The sequence below is a fragment of the Lontra canadensis genome, unplaced genomic scaffold (genome assembly GCF_010015895.1).
Source record: "Lontra canadensis isolate GAN:19392208 unplaced genomic scaffold, GSC_riverotter_1.0 scaffold1, whole genome shotgun sequence".
In the NCBI taxonomy this organism is placed as follows: Eukaryota; Metazoa; Chordata; class Mammalia; order Carnivora; family Mustelidae; genus Lontra; species Lontra canadensis.
The window spans coordinates 81131876-81154972 of NW_022630995.1; the positions used below are offsets into that span (position 1 = coordinate 81131876).

Here is a 23097-nt window from a genome sequence, read left to right on the forward strand (position 1 = left end):
AGATGCCTGGATGATGCTGAGGAGGAAATTATTTTCTAGTAACAGTAAATTTTCTTTCTTAAAGGAAGATGTTTTTAAGATGCTTATACCCTTCCAAAAATAGCCTTCTCCTGCACATTGTAAGAACAAAAAATAATCAAATTTCAGCAAACTGGTTATGCAAATCACTTGGGGACATTTTTCTAACCAATAAATACATTACATAAATATGCGAAACATCCTGTAGTACTAATATGTACTAGGGTTTTTCTTTCCTAAAAACAATAAAATATTCTAACTTCAGCTTCAGTATTCAGAAGGCAATTATGAGAACTAGAATAAAAAGTCTGAACTAAAAAAGATGAGGTAGTTCCCCTTCAATATGTGTCACAAAGAATGAGAACTTAAAAGTTAAAAAAAACTAAGAATTCTGAAATCATTTGCTAAGAAAGTAAAAAAATATCTATCACCATGTTTTGCTATTTATGTTCATTTGCAAATTTCGATATAAAAATATATTTGCAAATAATAAGCCAGGCTTTGTTCAACTTCATGTATATACACAGCAGTTTTATATTTATATTTAATCATGCATTATACCCTGACAATACTCTTTCAACTAATACCCTTTAAACAGAGAAATACCTGAACAGTAGACAAAGCAGGAGTCTTATATAACACAATATAAGCCAAATTTAAGTTTAAAAAAAAAAATTCATGTTGTATTAACATTTTCTAGAAAAAAAAATACCACTAAAATCTTCCAATTTTACTAATAAACAGCTTAGAAAACGTGTTATAATGTATTCACTATCAATAATGTTAAGGTTTGATGTAGGACATCTATGTCCGACTTACATTTGGCGTTTAATATACTCTTTAAGCAATGCTTCTTCCACAGGATACACCTGTACACCTGTACCATCATCATAGTAATACATCATACTGGTATTAAGTTCTGTTTGAAATGGCTGATCAGTCCTTTCACCATGTTCTCGATAACCATATGAATAATCGAAGTTCACTTGATGTGAATAAAGAAAAAGAAATGTGATTACAAATTTTTCTTAAAGAGAAATAGTCACCATAAGGAACAACCCAAAGTGAAGTATTCCAAGGGATAACAAATATAAGACCATCTTTATTATCAGACCAAAAAAAATTATTTAAAACACTGTACAGGATAGTGGGGGGAAAAGGGCTTGCACACTTTTTTTAAACCATCAAATTTTAAAAAATAAAAATTCATGTCCTACATCGAGGATTTCCTCTGCCTCGTCCTCTTCCCCGTCCTCGGCCTCTTCCTCGACCTCTAAAGGAACCTCGGATATTACCACCCTCACTTCTCACACTGGAAACTTCATCTTGATCGTCTCTCTTTTCTCTATCACGCCTCCAACCTTTTAAAAACAAAAATATTTTTATACATTCCAATTTGCAACAGTGAATAATGTGATTATTTTTATGAATGCATGGTAACTACCCCCTCCCCCACCTTCTTCTTCGGATAGTTAAAAATTTAGGAGATCTCAAAGGAATTTGTCAAAATGTCCCTGGCATAAAAGAGGGCCTACAGAAGTACTGACATATAAAGACGACGTTCTAATAAGCAAAGTAACATACTAAAAAAATAAAGAGGTCCTTTGTTAAGATGGTACTACTGAGGGGCGCCTGGGTGGATCAGTGGGTTAGAGCCTCTGCCTTCGGCTCAGTCGTGGTCTCAGGGTCCTGGGGTCAGATCCCACATCGGGCTCTCTGCTCGGTGGGGAGCCTGCTTCCTCCTCTCTCTCTCTCTCTCTCTCTCTCTCTCTGCCTGCCTCTCTGCCTACTTGTGATCTTTGTCTGTCAAATAAATAAATAAAAATCTTTAAAAAAAAAAAAAAAGATGATACTATTGAAGATTCTGGAAGTTCCAAGATGACTTGAGTTTGCATTATATAAAACTTAAAAACAACTTTTCACAAAATGTTTAAGGAAAGGTTGTCTCAATTTAAGTAAAGACATTCCTTTAAAGAAAAAAGGAAATGAAAACACAAAACAAACTAGAAGAGAGGCACCTGGGTGGCTTAGTGGATTAAGCATGTGCTTTCAGCTCAGGTCATGATCTCAGGGTCCTGGAATCGAGCACCACCATCCCCCATCCCCCAACCCCTGTGCTGGACTCCCTGCTCAGTGGAGAGTTGGCCTCTCTCCCTTTTCCCATTCATGATTTCTATTTCCCTCTCAAATAAATAAATAAAATCTTAAAAAAAAAAAAGAAAAGAAACTGGAAGTTATCTGCAGTACAATATAGGAATTATACTCAGAATATAGAATGCATTAGTGCATATGCACTGTACACACACACAGTAACTCAATGGGAAAAATGGCTAAAAGACAGGTAGGCAAACAGGCGCAAAGGGACCATAAATATAGAAAGTGGCATCCAGCCTCACCAGTCATGAGAAACACAAATTAAGACAGAGTATTTGATCTACCAGAGGCTAACAAAATTTTAAGGCCTTAAAATTTCAAACATTGACCAAGACAGAAAAAAGAATACTATATACCATTAGTGAGAGCAAAGCCAGGCACATCCACTTTGAAAAACAATTCAGAATAATCAAATAAATTCAAAGCTATCTATCTATCTATCTATCTATCCTACAGATAAGGTTTTTCAACCTTGGCACTACTGACATTTTGAGCCAGACAGTTCTCTAGTATAGGGGGCTGGGGGATGTTTAGTATCATCCATGATCTCAACCCACTAGATGCCAGTAGCAGGCACTAACCCCCCATCCCCCGGTTGTGAAAACCAGTATTATCTCCAGACAAAGCCAAATTCCCCCTTAGGGGTAGGGGAAAATCACTTCCATTGAGAATCACTGACCTAAATGCTGCAATTCCTCCTTAATGCTTATCTTAATACATTCTTTCTCAAACACATCTGCCTCAATCCACAGTAAGCCTTACTATACATTACACCCTAGAATACACAATTTTTTTTTTGTAATTTAAACACAATTGTTGGGACACATGTTGGCTCAGTCGGTTGGGTGTCTGCCTTCAGTTCAGGTCATGATCTCTGGGTCCTGGGATGAAGCCCCACACCTGGCTTTCTGATCAGCAGGGAGTCTGCTTCTCTCTCTCCCCCTCTGCCCCTGCCCACCACTCATTCTCTCAAATAAACACATAAAATCCTTAAAAAAACCACACACACACACACACACACACACACACAATTGTCATGAAAAATATATTTTGAGTGAAGCACTCTAGAGTCTATCCATTTTTTGAAAGACCTGATCATGACCCAGTACACCAATTTCGTAACACACTCATGGGCTGCAGTCTGAATAAATTACCCCAAGAACCTCTTGTACATGTTTACAGGAAAACATGCATTAAAATGTACACGGTAGTACTTTAATATCAAAAAACTGAAACAATCCAAAGGTCTACCAACAGATTTTATCAAATAGTGAAATAACCTTTGACAAGGAAAAGGACTCACAGCAATATAACCTAAGAAAATCAGACTAAAGCAAAAAAAAAATTGGTTCCAAAGACTATGTTAATGGAGTCATACTGAATGTCAATATCATGTAAAAAATACTGAAAAAACAAATATTCAGGCATTCTTTTCTGAGAAGGAATGGAATGAAACTGCTAGGGGCATACAAGGAAGTTCAAAGGTACTGATAATATATGCATTTCTAAACTTGGTGCTGACTTCCCAGTGTTGCTTATATTGTTGTTCTTTAAAATCCTCATGTCTTCTTATGGGCCCAATATTTAGTAAGAAAAAAACATTAATTTTGAATATATATTACTTTTTTAACATTAAAGTGATATATTTGAGAATAAACAATACAAAGGCAAAAATGTCTTTTTGTAGACAAGTTTCATAATTTTAGAGTCATATTTTGAGGACAGCTGAGTAAATATAACTAGATTCCAGATGATATTAGGGAATTACTGTCAATTCCTAGATGTTGCATTTTTTTTAGGACATCAGTGCTGAAGTGTCATGATTACCTACAAGTTAACTTTCAAATAATTCAATAGAAAGGTGAGTTAAATATAGGAAAATTACTAAATCTAGGCCCTGGTTAGACAGGTATTCACTGTATAATTCTTTCAACTTTTTGTGTGTTTAAGGTTTTTCATAATATAAGTGGAAAGTTTTAACTAGTAGTATAAGGTTTGTAAAATTTTCTTAAGCCTTCTCCACTCACAGAACAACATTTATGCTTTGGAAATGATCAGACTAGAAAAAAAAATTATCAGCCTTAAGATTCCAACAGAGACCTATAAAAACAAATGCTCCTCTAATTGTTGTCTCATACCTCCTACTGTTCTATGCTTTCTGAAATGTGGGAAATCCTGTTGAAATAATGTATCTGGGAAATGATCTTTAAGTAACAACATTATATGTGAATGTATTTTATACATGTATAATTCATAGCTCAGTAAAGTTGACTTTTTAAAAAAAGAGCCAGAAATCACCTGTAAGAGGATCCCAAATCTGGGACAATCTAAGCATCAAACTAAAAAATTACGGTAATGGATTATAATCCCCCCCCAAAATTAGCCCTAAACCCACACGGATAATAACAGAAGTCGTTCCTTACAGTGGAAGAATACAACTAATATATATAGAAGTAATAATATAGTAAGAAAAATCAGCATTTGCAATGATTATGGTAATAACTGAATCAGGCAAGACTCATCAATGCAAACTAAAGCTCATGTGAAAAGCCTGATGAAAAACTGGTTATTTCCAAAATTTACATATTAATTATGAAGGAGAAAAAAAGAAACCTGGGGTGCCTAGGTGGCTCAGTCAGTTGAGGGCCTGCCTTGGGCTCAGGTCATGATCCCAGGGTCCTGGGATCCAGCCAAGCCCCACATCAGGGCTCCCTGCTCACTCCCTGGTGAGTCTGCTTCTCCCTCTCCCTCTGCTACTGTCTCTCTATCAAGTAAATAAATAAAATCCTAAAAAAAAAAAAAAAAAGAAACCTGGAGCACATCACCTTAACCAAGTGTTCAAAGTTAATTAATATCAACAATAATAAGATAAACCAACATCATGTGTGTTTCCATGCACTGAGAAGAAAACCATTTAAGTTCTGCAGTATTCCTACAAAAGATTCATAACCCAAATCTAATCATGTGCAAACACCAGAAAACCCAAAGTGAGATATCTGCCACCTAACTGACCCAAAGTCTTCAGGTTAAAAAAAAAAAAAGTAATCAAAGATAAAAGCAGAAGTGCTCTAGATTAATGGGGACCAAACAGAAAAGACAATTAAAAGCAATGCATGATCTCAGATTAAATCCTGGAAAGGAGGAAAAAAATTGAAAAGGACATTATGGGAAAATCTGCCTGTGGACAGTCATACCACATTACTGTTCTTATGATACATACTCTGAAGGTATTTAGTGTTAAACGGCGCACAATGTCTGCAACTTATTCTCAACTAGTTTATTCTAAACATAATTACTAAAATTATGAACATTAACACTAAGTTCTTTAGTGTCATTTTTCTCTTAGAATGTAACTTACTTCGGGTCTCATTTCTCCTATTATTATGTGATGATTTATTTGCTTCAGGTTGACATCTTGAACTGTTCCGGGATCCTGGTCTTTCTTGACTGTCTGGTCTTACATCATCTAAGTGGAGTGGTACCCACTTGTGCTTATTGGCTTGAAGAAAACCAAATAAAACCATTTAATGACACTGTATAATTTTCATTAAAGCTTTGCAATTTTGAAGGATGCTAGATTTTAATCAAATGTGAGACTTAGTTTGTCCTCAAAGTTTCTTGCAGAGAACTAATTTTCTTTTCACAGAGCTCCTTGATAAACTTACCTGTCCAAATATTTCTAAAATTCATGTGAAGAGCCAGCTGATGGAATATCATTGGTTTTCTTTACTTTCAAGAAAAACGTCCACTCTTTTAATTCTGATGAATAAGCAGTACATGTAATACACTGCTCCTAATAACTGACTCTCGCTTTAGAATGGGGTATCTAATAAGACACAAGTACACACTGCAAGTTTGGCTGAGGATTCAAAACATTTTTGGTTTCAGGTTACTGTCCAAAATAGTCGTTTACCCAGCATTACTAATAATGAAATAGGTTTCTCAAAATTAGGGTATAAAATTTGTCTAACTGCATATGATAAATCTCTTTATAGCTACTACACACTTTCTTGAGATGAGATACAAGCAATTTAACTTCTCTTGCTGACTAAATGATAGTGTAATTGTTATACTATAGTGAAATTCTGAAGATTACTTAATTTGTGGAATCCATAGGTAAAGTTTCAAAATATTTAGTCTTCTATTCAATATATATTTTTGATTAAAACAGCAAGACTCATGTGCAAAGGAAAAACTACCACAGTAATTAAGGGAAAGGGAATTACCAGTATGCAACTACAATACTGATTTCCTATAAATCCTGCAAACTACTCACAGACAAGGAAAAGAATATGAAAGAATCAAAAAACTCTTTAAATTTCGTACTATAAATTCTATCAGTGAGATTCTCTGGTATAAACAAGCCTTTCCTTAAAGGGTTTTTTTGGTTTTGTTTTGTTTGTTTGTTTGTTTTTAAAAAAAAAAGGTGCTCCAAGGAGAGTCAATTCATGACTCTTGTATGAGTTTATCTATAAAAACCTGGGTTTTAGTGTTGTCTGATCACTTTTAATTATAGCAACTAACACAGAAGACAAATTTTAAAGCAGAATGACATACCTATCATCTGTATGAATTCTAGACAATCAAAAAAGACTTAATGTATCTAAGCAGCATAAAAAAGCTAAGTGACAAATATGTTTAAGGAATGGGGAAATTTTTGACCAACAACCACATGGTTGTCCTGTTGCAAACCACTTTTGAGCAATTAGCCTTGGTTCATTGTATCAAGTGAGCCTAATATGCTTACCCTAAAGCTAAGGATTAGATATTTTTAAAAAATCATGAAGTGCTCAATATACAGTGTACTATTAGTTCCATTATTAAAGAAGTTGGCTGGAAATTACACCTCATTATAAAATGTCCCCTCCCATGTCACATCACTTCCATGAATTAAAATGCTTTAATGGCCTCCCACGGCACTCACAATGCTAATTCCACACTACCAAAGCCCTGCACAACGTGAACTTGCTTACTTCTCCCAGAGCATCTCTTGTCACTTCTCCCAATGTTCACCTTGTCTCAGCTACTGACCTTCCAACAGTTTAAAAGAACTTTTCTGCCTAAGGGTCCCTGAAAACACTTTAACCTAGGCTCAGAACACTGAATGAGTATATGCTTTTACAAAGCAGTTAAATCATAATCTGTCCCTAGAGACACATGAAAAGTTGTGTAAAATATATGGAAAAGGATACAAAGACTATTTTTTCTTCAGTGGGTAATTTAATGGAGAAATGCTATGGAAAAAAAAAAAGTTGGCCCAAATTTTTCTCCTAGAAAATATTTTCTCAGAACTCCCTGAAAGGGGCACCTGGGTGGCTCAGTCATTAAATGTCTACCTTCGGCTTAAGTCATGATCCCAGCATCCTGGGATGGAGCCCTGCATTGGGCTCCCTGCTCAGCAGAACCTGTTTTTCCCTCTCCCTCTGCCTGCTATTCCCTCTGCTGTGCTCTCTGTCAAATAAATAAATAAAATATTTAAAAAGAAAAAAAAAAAAAAAAGGTACTCCCTGAAAAACAGGGAACAGTTCCACTGCAGATTTCAAAAATAATTATCACACTTTTCAAGAATATATTAAATCAAGAATATATTTTTTAAAAAAAGAATTTATCCATGCCAAGCTCTATAACTTCATTATATACTACGTAGAGTATAAGTCAAAAGAAATAAAGAAAAACCTAATAGTTCAAGAATGTTACAAAACCAAATCAGCTACTACTGCAGCTAGAATCCTGAAGAAATCTAAAATACCCATTGGTGACTAACTACTAGGAATCAACTAATTAAATATAATTCATTACTACGACTTTCTTCAAAAAATTAAAATCAAAATGAAGATATAGTTAAATTAACCTCTTTTCATTAATTACTTGACTGAGCCTCATCCTCAGTGACATTTTCACCAGGACCATCTAACCAAGACTTGGAAACAACCTATGTGTCCATTGGCAAATGAACGGATAAAGAAAATATGATGTATAAATATACAATGGAATATTATTGAGAAAGAAGGAAAGAAGGTCATGAGAAAGAAGGAAATCCTCCCATTTGCAACAACATGAATGGACCGTGCAGGCATTATGGTAAGTGAAATAAGCCAGAAAGATAAACACAGTATGATCTTAATTACATGTGGAATCTAAAATGGTTGAATTCACAGTAACTGAGAACAGACTGGTGGTTGTGGTGTGGGGAAATGAGTGAAAGTGGTCAAAAGGTACAAACTTCCAGTTATAAGACAAGTAAGTTCTGGAGATGTAATATTACAGCATGGTGACTACAGTTATCAATACTGTACTATGTATCTGAAAGTTGCTAAGAGACTAGATCTTAAAAGTTCTCATCATAAGAAAATTGTGACTCAGGGAAAATAGATATTAACTAAAATTGTGGGAATCACTTCACAATATAACCACTGTGTTGTATACTTTAAGCTACACAATATTATATATCAATTATATTAATAAAACTGCTGGAAAAATGAGGTTATAGATGAACTAACCTCTCTTTCGTTGATTACTTGACTGAGTCTCATCCTCACTGGCATTTTCACCAGGACCATCTAATTTTGTTTCCCGGCTTTCTTTGCTCTCACTGCTAATTCTCTTTTCAACCTTGTCTTCTCTTTCTTTTCTATTTTGTGGCTTCTTATTTCCTTGGCTGATGACACTCTGGCACTGCAAAAAGTTTTTCTGAATGAAACAATTTCCATGAACATTGATAGAGTATCTCAGAACCATCTTTTTGTTTCTTTCATAGTTTAAATTAAAATTCAGGGATTGGAGAAGCACCTGGGTGGCTCAATCGATTAAGTACCTGTCTTCAACATGAGTCATGACCTCAGAGTCCTAGGATCAAGTCCCACATCGGCTCCTTGCTCAGCAGCGAGCCTGCTTCTCCCTCTGCCTGCCATTCCCCCTGCTTGTGTGCATGCGCTCTCGCTCTCCCTCTCTCTCTCTGATAAATAAATAAAATCTTTTAAAAATCTGCCTTCAGGGGCACCTGGGTGGCTCAGTGGGTTAAAGCCTCTGCCTTCGGCTCAGGTCATGATCCCAGGGTCCTGGGATCGAGTCCCACATCGGGCTCTCTGCTCAGCGGGGAGCTTGCTTCCCTCTCTCTCTCTGCCTGCCTCTCTGCCTACTTGTGATCTCTGTCAAATAAATAAATAAAATCTTAAAAAAAAAATCTGCCTTCAGCTCAGGTCATGATCTTGGGGTCCTGGGATTGTGCCCCATGTCAAGTAAGTTCTCAGTGAGGAGTATGCTTCTCCCTTTACCTTCTGCCCCATCCCACTTGTGCCTCCCTGCCTCTCTCAAATAAATAAATAAAATCTTTAAAAATAAATTAAAAATCCATTCACTGAACACTTGATTTGATATGCTATTCATAAATGCATACGTGTGTATATATAATTAACACTTCAAAACATATTGAAAAGATTATGTATCAAAAATGTAACAGATTCTGAAATAAAATGGGCTTCAAATTAGACTCATGTTAAAAATTAATCTCTTTTGGGGCACCTGGGTGGCTCAGACTGTTGAGTAGCAGACTCCTGATTTCTGCTCAGGTCATGATCTCAGGGTCCTGGGATGGACCCCTGCCTAGGACTCTGAGCTCAGCAGAGTCTGCTTGAGATTCTCTTCCTCTCCCACTCCTGTGCATGGGGTTCTCTATCTCTCTCAAGTAAATAAATCTTTTTAAAAAAAATGTTTTTAATCTCTTTAATTGTAGGCATTATATGAAGATAACAGCAGGTTAACCACCCCTTCCAAATGTAAGATTACTTCTTGAGAATACAGTGAGATGAAGACAACATGATGAATAAAATCAGGTTCTGAAAAGTGGGTTAGACTATAAAAAGGATAGCTCTTAAATTTTTAGCACTTCTTTATTAATGTAATTCTCTAAATCTGAAATAAAATAAATTTTACATATTGAAATGAGACTATTTTCTCTTCATTAAGAAAAAGTCTTAAAACAATACTCACTCCAGTGTTCACTAATTCACTTGGTGTTGGCCAATTCGCCATATCGCTGAAATCACTAGCCTAAGAAGTAATAAATAAGTGTTATATCTGCAAATTAGAAATCTTAAATAGAAAAAATATTTTCTAAAAGTGAAAGCAATTTTAAAAATCACCTACATACAATTATATGTAGGTATTTGCCAAATTAACTCAAAAATCTCTGCAAACAACAGAACACTAAAATAATAATGCATGGGTCTTATGATCCACCTTCTGGAACTATTTAATGACACTAAATTGATTTATATAAGATAATAGAATAAATTAATACATGCAGGATTTGGACAAAGGCTACAGTTCTCTAGTATATTAACTTTAACCTAACATCAATGATACAACTAGAAGAAAAGTACACAATAATCTAACAGTTTCTAACACACCAATTTTCAAAATCAACATAGCTAAGAAGAATATAGCTAAAAACACACCTTGTTGGATTTCTTTGTCTTGAGTTTTCCTGCTTTTATAATTTTGGGGGAACTGAGCTCTAAAAAACAAAACAGAACAAAAACCAAAATAAATAAATAAATAAATAAATAAATAAATAAATAAATAAATAATAAATAAAATTAGGGTTTTGTTTTTTTTTTAGATTTGGTTTTACAATCACTTAATTCAATATATTTAACAAAATAACTATTGTATCAATTTCAGTAAGCCAGTGTCCTCACCATTTCCAACAGAATCCAAAGTTCTGAAACTCAAATTCCTAGTAAGAAAACAACTACAGTTCCAACATAGATTCAAACTGGTCTTCAGTACTCAAATCAATACCTAGAAGTATCAGTTAACTTAAACTGACAGACCAATCCTTTCTCTGACAGAATACAACATGAAAAATTAGAAATAGTAACATGTTTTAATATAGTAAAGTTAGAAACTCACTTCCCAAAGGGATACATTTTGCTACATAATTCATACACTGATGTCATCAAGGACTATCCAGAAGATAAATCAGAAGACTTTAAACTATTTGTCCTTGAAAACAAGTTTGACAACCACAATAGGTTGTACATAGATGAAGTCATTAAAAAAAAAAAAATAGAAGTTTGTACCTGTCATGGTATTCCCACTTGTCCCACTTTGAGTAAGTTAACAATAAAAATAGATAAAGACACACAGAGAGACTGACTCTCTAAATGAAACCTTACATTGTCTTTTGTTTGGTTCGTTACTTAGCAAGATGACCAAATGGTGTATCACCAACCTAAACATGATTTAAAGTAAATATGGAAAAGCAGAATAAACTTGGGATCTGTATTTACAGAAAAACTAATAATCCAGCAAAACATAAACCCATAAAATCATGGCAATGACCAATTCACAGAATAAAGTAATCTTTGAGTTAAAACTCAGAAGCAGATTTTAAAAAGACATAGAGAACTTATCAAAGGAAGAGAGATGAAGGATTAAGATGTCACCAGGGATGGACATAAAAGAATCTTGAATATTATAGTAATTTTATTCCTAAAGCAGAATAACGAGTACACAGGTATTTCTTTTATTCTTTTTTAAGTATACGTATACATGTGGATGTGTATACATGTATAAATATGCATAAGGATAAAACATTTCATTAAGAAAAATTAGATTAAAAGATATGGGTAAACAGGACAAAAAAATGGGGACAGGAAACTGGGTGTGGTGCATAAACAATGAATCTTGGAACACTGAAAAAGAAAATTAAATTAAAAAAATAAAGATAAGTTATTAAATCTTGAAAAAAAAAGAAAAAATCTAATTTAATAAAGAACAGTATTTGCCTGAACATTATCTAGAATTTGACTGAAGTATGTTCTATATATACTATGTATGTTTTTTCAAAGTTATACAATATAGAACATTGGAGAACAACAAAGTGGAGAACATGTCCAACAAGGTAGGTGTCTGGTAGTTACAAAATAAAGCCTTATACAAAATATTTGATGTAATGGAAAATAATAAGGGAGAGGGGCACACAAGCAGGTTTTATTTAGCTTTATTACAAATCAATTAGACATCAATAATCACAAAATTAAGGTCATAAAATAAAGATAAAAATTATTCTGAGCACATAAAAATAAACTTTTTAACTTCATTACTAAATGGCACAATTAAGTTATTAACAAAATTTTTTTAAAGATAACTGAACATGACAAAAAATTAATAATCTGTTGATTTAAAGACCAGTACACCAGGGGGTGGGTGGGGGAGTGCCTGGGTGGCTCAGTGGGTTAAGTCTCTGCCTTCAGCTCAGGTCATGATCTCAGGGTCCTGGGATCAAGCCCCACATGGGGGGGAGGGGTCTCTGCTCAGCAGGGAGCCTACTTCCCCCACTCCCTCTGCCTGCCTCTCTGCCTACTTGTGATCTCTCTGTCAAATAAATAAATAAAATCTTTAAAACAAAAACAAAAATACAGTTCCATACTCTACTCAGACACTGAGTATTATCTCTAGAAAAAAATGAAGAAATAAGTTGGGAAGGAATATTTATTTCTTTGCACATTTAGGAAGACATTTTGACTTCAGCTTTTTTAAAATAGTTTATATACACATAGAGAAAACAGGTAAAACATGCCTAGGAAAGGTAATTTTAACGAAAATGAATGAAATTGCTCTGCATGTTTTTAGAGAAAACTTAAGACTAAAAAAGCAAGCCAGTCTAGAAAATTAAAATAATTAAAATATATTATGTATAAATTTTTTTTCTCAAGCAGGTGAAACATAAGAAAAGGCTGCTAGTGGCTTCAAATATATATATAAATACACATGAACAGTGTGTGATCTTCTTATGTCTGTTTTTCTAAGTATCACTGGTAAAACACTATATTACTGCAACTTTTTGAGTAATATTCCAGTACCTTAAACTGTTATTCTTTGACCCTGCGAATCTATAAACTAAAATCTGTAATTCTAAATTGATAAGAAAAACAATCCATTTTAAGGTCTTGGACACAGAAAACAAAAAGTGCCACACTATTACCTAGTGAGGTAGATACAACATCCTTAATTGTTAACAGTGATTTATTGTGCATCATTAGGATTGAAATCCCTTGTTATTCAAACTGTGATATATGAATCAGCATCACTGACATCATCTGGGAACTTAACTAATTATACAGAATATCAAGTCCTACAGAATCAGATCTGCATTTGAACACCCATAGTGGATTCCTAAACATGTTAAAATTTTCGAGTCACTAGTACAATCTGTTCTTTAAAGACTGACTCTGTGGTTAACCCCCCAAGAAAGATGTCTATTGCAGCATGATTGCATTTAATCATAATTTTAAAAAGTCTTTCCAATTAATAAAGTTCACAAATTGAGTACCATTTAAATGAAAGTCATTGCTGTGGGCAATACACAAACATCAAGAAGAGAGACTTTGCCTTAAAGAACATTATAAAATAAAACAATGAGATAAAACATGTGAATATGTAATCCCAGTACAAGGCACTTAGGGATAATTTCTATTAAGAGAGCTATAAACTATTAAGGGGGAGCAGCTCAGAGAGGCCAAGAAGACTACATACAAGAGTCAGCATTTGTACTTGTTTTTCAAGGATAAGTAGAATTAAAACAAAAGGAAGGATGATGAGCAAAACCTTAACAGTCAGGAACACCTAACACATTTATCCAAAACACAGGGTACACAGAAGGGAACATAAACAAAAAGCTAGAAAGGTAGGATAAGACCAGACACCTTATAGTTCCCTTCCAAATTAAGTACTCTCTTCTCTTGTTAACAAACAATATACCAATGTGTGGGACATTTAAGTAGGTTTTGCGGAGGGCGGGGGGGGGGGGCGCGGAGATATGCAACTTCACAAGGTCAATTCTACTCAGTCTAATTTTTATGGCCATGATCTTTGGCAAAGTTTTAATTAAGAAAATGCACTGATAATTACCAACATTTCACATAATTTTATATTTAAGGGAGAAATGTAGTAAAATGCCACTTTGCTACAGTGAGTGCTTTAAAAAAACACTAAAAAACTACTTAATTCTTGTACTCTAAAAGTGGGAGTATCAATTTGTACAGTCACTTTAGAGAGCACCTTGTCAACTAACCTATACCGTGTGACCTAACAATTCCAATGCTCATCATCTATCCTAGAGAAAGTCAGACATATATACAAGAACTATGTAATTTTTTAAGTAGACTCCATGTTCAATGGGGGGGGGGCTTGAACTCACTACCCCAAGATCTACCGACTGTGTCAGCCAGATGCCCCCTCACTCACTTATTGTAAAGAGAAAAAATAAAAAGGGTCAATCAACTTTAAATGAAAAATGGAAGATGATATTATGTTCTAAACACATATGCAAAACACTATAGTAAGAAACATCTGAAAGGATATTCAGTAAACAAGCAGCATGATTATCTCTTTTCTTGAAGGAGACGTCAAAAGTTCTGTTTTTACAAGGAGAATGTATTTATATATCACTTATATAATTTACTTAAAATGTTTTTAGGGTAATAATAAGCTTAACTGAGGTTTCTGGGAAACAGACATTAAGAAAAAGGAGAGTTGATGAGGTTAGATTAGACTAAGGATGAAAAAGATGGAAAAATCAGTATTTTTATATGTCACGTTTTCATTGAGTAAAAGAACCAAAATTATATTAGAAAGCTGATATTTGATATGCAGAAAACAGCCACAGATACAAATAAGAAATTAGCAAATCCCATACTCTGATGTTAATACAGCTCGAATAAATGTATTTTAAAGAAGGTTAGGACAGACTGGGGGACAATCCTTTCTGGTCTCCTGACTGAACTCAAAAATGCTGTGACACTATCCTAGGCCTCTTGGAAGAGCCAGACTTTGGTTGAAATGAAGGCCTTATCTAGATTAAGAGAAACAGCGATAGACAAGCCAAAACCATCCTAAAAGTGGTATGAAGTGTCTCACAAAGGCTGAAGAAGCAAGAATGATCACCTGCCATTCAATTAGAACAGCACATTCTAACAGAGAAAATTCATGATTATCTGTCCCAAAATAATTCCCTTCATTTTCTATGTTTCCATCTCTGATAATAAACTCTCTGGCAAAATTTTGTGGATGGAATTTCTGTACCTCATTAAGAGAGTGACAGAAGATCCAGGTAAGGCCAGGACAAGCATGGTTTAAGTCTCTTATTCCAGCATAATTAATATCCTTCTCTTTGCCTCTCTACAGTATCCTGGTTTGTAGGATAAATTGCACAGCCCCCTCCGCACCCCCCACTAATAGATTATCACTGGTTTGCACCTACTCTGAACCTTAAAGGTCCTCTGCTATTTCATTGTTCTTAAAGTTGCAAATTTGCTTAGGAAAACAGGAAGCCAGGGCACCCCAGGTTACAGATGGCACTCTGGTATTGACCTGAAGAGATGAATATACCCATTTCATTCATTTACAAGGCCCAGAAAAATTGCCATAAGTCAACTAGCTAGTTAGTAACAATATCTGCACTAGAACCTAAGTCTCTAAGAACACTGCATTTCTACACCATTATCTCTAAATTACCCAACTACGGATAGAAGTTGTGGTAGAACAGTCAATACTATGGAGAGTTTAGAAGTTACTACACTACTCCAAGTAGTGAAGAATAGTATTTGACTAAGCACAGAATGGGTTCCACAAATAGAAAGAATTGCGTACAGAGAGACATCAACAAAATCCAAACTCCCATGAACCACAACATAGCTCAAGTATTACCTTGTTCTTAACCTCCAACAAAGATTAAGATCCCCAGGGAAGGCACCTGAGGTTAATTGAACTGTTAAATACTTTTCAAAAGGACATTTCCAATTAAGATTCCTGAGTCTTACCTTGAAAGTCTGAAAACCTGTCAACTTTACAATCAAAAGACAGTTCATTTTTTCGGTAGTTCACGGAATATAAATTATAATTGTGTGTAAATCTACAAGTAGGGAGGTTGGACAGACCATTAAGGTTCATTAAGGGCTTTCCTTTTCTTTGCTAAATTTATGGAGATAAATTCGTCCTTCAGTTAGTGACAGTAGTAAACAAATCTTTGTAGCTAGAAGAGAATGATGGTAATATTAAATTTAGAGCAAATTTCTAAGTAATTTTTTCTGCAAGTGTCAAAATTTATCAAAAATAATGAGTATTACCATGTAAAAACTAAAGAAATCAATTAACACTTGTTTCACTCTATTGGAGTTCCTTTAAAGAAATGTTAATATACCTGCAATATAATGTATTTATACCAATCACCTTACAGTTACACCACATTCTTTAAATCACTTGATCCTCATAACCCTGTAAACATGCTCATATCTTCCCCATTTTCCTGGTAACCTTTAATTTTAAGAGAAAGTGAAGATATGCAAGGAAGCAGCTGTAATTTCTATTAAAAAGTTCAATTAACTTACTAAAGCTTAATTTAGAAAATAAGACTAGGAGATACTACTTCTTGTTATTTAGTATTTCCATTTAAACTTAAAACAAAAACAAAAACTACAACCAAAATAAAGCACCCAGGGTCATACTGTATAGGTCAGCTTTCAAATGCTGTGGCATAATCTAACCTCCTCTAAAGAGGATGGCTAACCTAATGTTAAGACTATCACTTACCTAATGTGCAATTCACTCTCCTGTCAACTTTCCTGTTTAATTATTTTCCACCACAATCATAATTCCAAGCATTTTATTAGCAACTATTGTACAGTTGCATTTTTAATATGACTTTGTTTACAAAACAGATTTTCAGTTTGTCAATTACTTCAAAACGAAAAAAATTACAATCGCGCTTCCACTTATGAATAAATCCCCTTGCTCCAACTTGCTTCACCACCCCCCGCGTTTTTTCTTACAAATCCACAAAAACCTTCTATAGAACGAACAGCACTATCTACCTAAAGTTAGCTTTCCCAAGTCACTACCACGTTTGGCGGGGTGGGGGGGCATATCTCAGTAAAGGCCGCGCCAGCCGAGCGGCTCCGCTAGGTTACTCCCGCAGTGCCCCCACCAGCCAAGGAGAACCCGAGGTCCCACCTCTTCCTGCCGCTCCCTTCCCAGATGTCCATTTATGTAAATAGGCAGAGTGAATGACACCTTGGAACAAAATACCTCCGACTGTCAGGGAAAGGAAGCCTGCCCCTCCCCCAGTCCCACGACAGCCTCTACAGCCAAACGAATCACCCCTGCACACCCTCCCACTGCCCACCGCAAAAACCACAGACCTGCCTCGAGAGTTTCCAGTGGGTAAGGTGTCAGTCCCGTCCCAGCAGGGGACAGGTGCTGGAGAGGCTTTTTGGTCCAGGGGTTCTCCTTAGGCGGCGGCGGCTGCAGCTTTTCCTCGGGGCCAGTCGCCGCCTCATCCACCAGGGCGTCCTCGGCCGGCGGGTCCCTCGGCAGGGGTGGCGGGGGTTCCCCGCCAAAGGGACCCCCGGGCCCGCGCGCCTTGTGCGCCAGGTGCAGCGCCAGGGGTCTCACCGGCACGGCCGCCTGGGGCACGCTGTGCCCTAGCACCAGCGCTGGCGACGGCTCTCCTCGCGCACCCGCGATGATGGCTGTCGCGGCCCTCTCTTCACTCGCCGCCTCCTTGCCCTCCCGTTCGGGCGGGGACAGCCGCTCGGCCTGCCGACTCGCCGTTACCAACAGCGACTCCTCAGCAGCCACCGCGGGTGGCTCCTCCCGAGAGTGAGCGGCAGGCACCGCGGCGCGAGTAGACATCGTCCCCTTGCCCCAGCCGCCCCCGCCGGGGGGGGCCCGGGGCCAGGGAGCCCGACTGCCCGTCTCTCCGCCGGGGAACCGACTGGCTCCGGCCTGGGACAGAAAACCCGAAAGCCCGGCCGCCGCCGCCGCCACCGCCGCCCGCGTCGGCCGACGCCGTGCAGCGCCCGGCGTGCCGCCCCTCCCCGCGTGGAACGGAGCGCTAACCGCCCGCCGGCCCAGCCGGCCTCACAGGCGCACGCCCAGAGCCAGCCAACAAGCGCCGGGCGCCGCAGAGGGAAGCCGCAGCCGGGCGCCGCAGCCGGGAGCCGCGAGCCCTCACCTGGCGCGGGCAGCCGCGGAGGCGCTACGAGTAAGGGCTGGAGGACCTCTAGCGGAGTCAAGGAGCCGCGTGCCCCTAGAGCCGGTAACTGCTCGTGGGGGCGGAGGCGGGGCCGTGGAAGGGGCGGTCCCAGAAGACAGAGCGGGGGCGGGGCCTCGCGAAGGAGCGTGACGTGGCTACTCACCCGCTCTTGCCCTCGCCAGGCCGCCGCCTGCGGTGGTTGACTGACTAGCCCGTCCGGGTGCCGCCCGGCCTAAGGGCCAGCCCCGCCCCAGCGGCCAGCCGAGGGGGAGGGAGGAAGAATTGGACGATTCCGCGGCTCCCGGGCTACCGCAGCCTGACTGCGGCAAGCAGGGGCGGGGCGCTCACGGGGCCTCTGTGACTCGCAGCGCAGTGGCGCTCTGCCCTGCCCGGTGCGGGCGAGGGGCGGGGCGGCCTACACAAGTAGGGCAGGACGGGCGGGGGCGGTCGCTTTGCCCCAGGCCAGGACGCGAAATTGACTCCAGAAGGGGTGGTCTCTGCCGACAACCTTGGGCCGCTTCGCTAAGAGCTTCCGTCCCGGACGGGGCCGTTTTGTCCTCTGTGTCAGTTGCTTCGCCGGGTGAAAAAGTTTCCACCTGAGATTTTGGGGCACCTCGATCATTTGTAGTCCTGAGCCACATCCAGAATGGAAATTGTGTAATTTGTAGGTAACTGTTTATGAAACCTTTGCCCAGGCAATTGGTTTAGTGTATTTCCCTCCTTCATTTCTACCTTCGAACCGAAATATTTTTAAAGTGCTTTTGAGTAAAACAAATGGTTAATATTTCGCCGACTTGTTGTTACATCTTCCTTTAATTTGTAGAGATAACACCTGTTTACAAATTAACCATGTTTCCTAATATTTTTTCCTGGAATGGATATGTTTAAAAGGTACAAATATGTTTTAACTCCAGTAGGAGCTTAACATTTGGCTCTGAAATTCAGTGAGTGATAATATTGATTTCATGGGCGTGGATTTATAAGTTACTAAATGTTTATGTTCTTATGCAAGGTCGCTTAAAATGGGTTTGACCCAGTGAAAATTTTTTTCATCAAGGGACACCCATCAGAAAATAAATGTGTTCACCATTTGTATGCACTTGGCAGTGGATCCTTCCTGGCCTCATTTAGGGCTTCCAAACTAGGCAGAGAGCTTATACAGGACTCTTCTCCCAGGGATCTCACTTCAGTCACATTAAACTTGAGATTAATGTTTCTATTTACTCAGAAGTTGTACTAGGCATAATTTTTTAATTCCCTAAGGTTAGTAAGCTACTCATACACGACTTGTAAATAAGACCTTTCTTGTTCTCCATATCACTGGTTTCCAATTCATCTGACCCTAAGGAACTTTCAGAACACCTTACCAGTTAAATAAGTATTGTACTTACCTATATTCTCAAGGAGGCGCCATCTTTACTAGCCTCCTCTGGGTAAAGCTTTGTTTTGTTAACTTATCAACTAGCTGCTCTTCCTGCTACAATGAGCCTTTTGGAGTCCTGCCAAGTAATGCTGGTTTTTGTTTACAGGAGCTCAGCAGGCTGCCGGCTGAGCAAGGATTCCCGACTTGGGACTCTATCTCAGGACCCTGGGATCATGACCTGAGCTGAAGGCAGCTCCTTAATTGACTGAGACAGCCAGGCATCTCTTTACCATCTATTTAAATACAGGTGAATTAAAGACTGATTTTTTAAAAAGATATTATTTATTTATTTATGAGGGACAGAGGGAGAGAGAGAGAGAGAGGCAGAGGAAGAAGCAGGCCCCCCTACCTGATCAGGGAGTTCGATGTGGGACTCCATCGCAGGACTCCAGGATCATGACCTGAGCCAGAGGCAGACGCTTAACCATCTGAGCTACCCAGGCGCCCAAGGCTGACTCTGTTGAAGAAAAGGTTATGGAATGGATTTCCAAAGTTTGATTCATATGGGCTACCTAACCGTAGTTGGTGGTTTTGTTTGTTGCTTACTGTTTTGTTTTGTTTTGTTTTGTTTTGAAACGAAGAATTGTAAAGGTGCTTTATTGAAGAAACACAGAGGACCTTTTCGGAAATAGGTTGTGTTTGCAGGAAGAGGAGAACTGGAGGGTAAATGTGTACCCAAAAGGTCTCTAAAGAATTCAACAGTTGGGGGATATCTGGGTGGCTCAGTTGGTTAAGTGTCTGCCTTTGGCTCAAAGTCCTGGGATCCAGCCCGGAATCCAATCAGGCTCCCTGCTCAGCAGGTTGCCTACTTCTCCCTCTCCCTCTGCTGCACGCAGGCGCGCTCTCTCTCTCTCTCTCTCTCTCTCTCTCTCTCTAATACAAGAAATCTTAAAAAAAAAAAAGAATTTAATAGTTGATATTTGGGGATCATCACTGTAATGCAGTACCACTAATGTCAGTGAAGGGAGTTGGCAATTTGTTGTCTCTCTTTTAAATACATATTAATAACTCCTATTTCCGCATAACTGCCTCTTGGAAACAACTTCACCTATCTTCTATTTGCCTCTCCACCCTTTTCCTGTCCTTGTGCCAGCCAGAGCGGACCTGTCCAGATTGCACCGACGGATTCTCTCATAGTTCTTGGTATCTCAGTGGGTTCAGGCAAGAAGTATCCACAAGAGATAGAAGGACAGAAGATAGTGAGGTCGAAGTCCATATTCCCCAAGCTCATGAATTCCATGTTCACCCAGGATTAATTGCAGAACCTCCTTTCAGTTAATCTCTCCAGTTCTTCCCTTTGTCCCTTCCAGCCTAGTAATAACTGCTAGTCCTTGGGATATTGCATTATCTCTTGCTGGTTTCCCTGACTCTTGGGCTGCACCTCTGTAAGTCAATATTTATTAACTCTATTCTAAAAATTATGCAGTTTAAGCTTTCCATTCGATTTTTTAAGCTTTTATTTTTAAACAATCTCTACACCCATTGTGAGACTCATACCTACAACCCTGAGATCAAGAGTCACATACCCCACGGACAGACAGCCAGGTGCTCCTGTCCAGTTTTCGATGGGACTTTGACCTAATTTGCCTTGGCTGAAACTCCATTATGTTAAGTCATTTGGCCTCTGCTTCTTAGTTCAAAACCAGGGAAGAAAGATGGATTGGCTCAATTTATTTTTTGTAGCCAAATCATTATCCATCTTCCTATGGATTATTTCCCTTGAATAGGGTCCCCATCTCTCCTGGAGGAACAAGTTATTTGGTTCAAAAACCACCCTCAAAACAATTAGGTTGGGAGAGCTAGTTAATAGGAATGTGAGAGAGATACCTCCTTTAACCAAGTTTTCTTCCTTTTCCCTATTTTAGTGAATGGCACTACATTCCAATCCCTATAACCCAGGAGTCATCCTTTTACCTCACCTTCACTCTCCATAATTCATTCCTTTACAGATATTTCTCAAGCATCTGCCAGTCAGTGTTTTAGGCACTCACCAAGACCAGTACCTCCTCAGTGTCAAGTTCTGCTTTCTCCACTGCCACCATCCTACTCCAGGATGCAGCCATGCTTGTGTAATATTGTCACACCCTCTTAACTGGCCTCTCTGCCTTCATTTAGATCTATTTGATAAAACTGTAAAGGTTACATGAGATACCAACTGTAAAATGCTTACCAAAAACCTTGGCTCACTGAGACTACCTATTTTTACTGCTTTTAAATCACAGACTTAACCCAGGTAAATGACCTTAATTTTACTGAACCACTGAGAAGCCTGGCATATTTATTTTTTTGGTAATTGAAAACTGATATAAGGCTGTCTTTTCAAAGAAGGGAGAATGGTTCTCTGGACCCTCAGAAGTTGTAAAACACCTAAAGTAACTATACATACACAAACTTGGTGATCCTGTTGTTCAAATGAGCCTTTAAAAGATGAATCTTGTGGGCGCCTGGGTGGCTCAGTGGGTTGAGCCGCTGCCTTCGGCTCAGGTCATGATCTCGGGGTCCTGGGATCGAGTCCCGCATCGGGCTCTCTGCTCAGCGGGGAGCCTGCTTCCCTCTCTCTCTCTGCCTGCCTCTCTGTCTACTTATGATCTCTCTCTGTCAAATAAATAAATAAAATCTTTAAAAAAAAAAAAAAAGATGAATCTTGTTTTTCCTGTTTAGGGTATGCTTATATATTGTCAGATGATTGAACCCACTCCTTCTCCTCCTCATCCTGGTGTCTTAGGAAATTAAAGTCCCATGAGAACATCAAGATCTTTGTTATTATTACCAGTGCAATTTAGGTTCAAGCTGGTAAAAACCCAATGTACAAATAGCTGTACTGTATGCTAGAGAAGTTTCAAAGAATGTATTAGATATAAATCATTTCAAAATCCTGCAGTCCAAGGAGAAGATAAAACTGAACTCAGATATTTTTTTGAACTTCTTATAAAGTAGCCACTTTTTAAAAGATTGATTTAAAAAATATTTTATTCATTTTTTTATTATTTTTAAAATTTATTTAATTTCTTTTCAGTATAACAATTCATTGTTTATGCACCACACCCAGTGCGCCATGCAATCCGTGCCCTCCATAATACCCACCACCAAGGCTCCCCCACCCCCCCACCCCCCACACCTTCAAAACCCTCAGATTGTTTTTCAGAGTCCAGAGTCTCTCATGGTTCATCTCCCCCCTCCAATTTCTCTCAACTCCCTTCTCCTCTCAATCTCCCCATGTCCTCTGTGTTATTTTTTATGCTCCACAAATAAGCGAAACCATATGATAATTGACTCTCTCTGCTTGAGTTACTTCATTTTTTGAGAGAAAGAAACAAGCTGAGTGTGGTGGGGGGAGTGGAGGATTTGGGGGAGAGAGAGAGGGAGAGGGAGAAGTACTCTCCTTCTGAAGCAGGGATCCTGATGCAGGGCTCAGGTCTCCATTCCAGGACCCTAGGATCTTGACCGGTGCCAAAGACCGCCG

The 23097-nt window shown here is 38.5% G+C and overlaps 1 protein-coding gene and 1 long non-coding RNA gene across 7 annotated transcripts in view; one reads left to right on the top strand and one right to left on the bottom strand.

Annotated features, from left to right (window-relative positions):
* Window positions 1-18293, bottom strand: part of LARP1B (La ribonucleoprotein 1B) — a 123767-nt gene extending 105474 nt beyond the window's left edge. Inside the window, exons 1-7 of one of the 5 annotated variants that reach the window (XM_032857897.1) lie at window positions 18191-18293; window positions 10629-10687; window positions 10162-10221; window positions 8673-8862; window positions 5531-5671; window positions 1236-1379; window positions 838-1003 (exon numbers count right to left, since the gene is read on the bottom strand). In XM_032857897.1, coding sequence (XP_032713788.1) covers window positions 838-1003; window positions 1236-1379; window positions 5531-5671; window positions 8673-8862; window positions 10162-10203 — 683 coding nt within the window. In that variant the 5' untranslated portion in view covers window positions 10204-10221; window positions 10629-10687; window positions 18191-18293. Of the gene's footprint in view, window positions 1-837; window positions 1004-1235; window positions 1380-5530; window positions 5672-8672; window positions 8863-10161; window positions 10222-10628; window positions 10688-17375; window positions 18145-18190 lie in introns of those variants that run through there. The other 4 variants (XM_032857877.1, XM_032857886.1, XM_032857907.1 and 1 more) reach the window with 4 other exon arrangements.
* The window catches only part of LOC116867943, a 70731-nt gene continuing 65815 nt past the window's right edge, over window positions 18182-23097 (top strand). Inside the window, exon 1 of one of the 2 annotated variants that reach the window (XR_004382695.1) lies at window positions 18182-18274. This is a non-coding gene — a long non-coding RNA (uncharacterized LOC116867943). Of the gene's footprint in view, window positions 18275-18751; window positions 18876-23097 lie in introns of those variants that run through there. The other variant, XR_004382692.1, reaches the window with a different exon arrangement.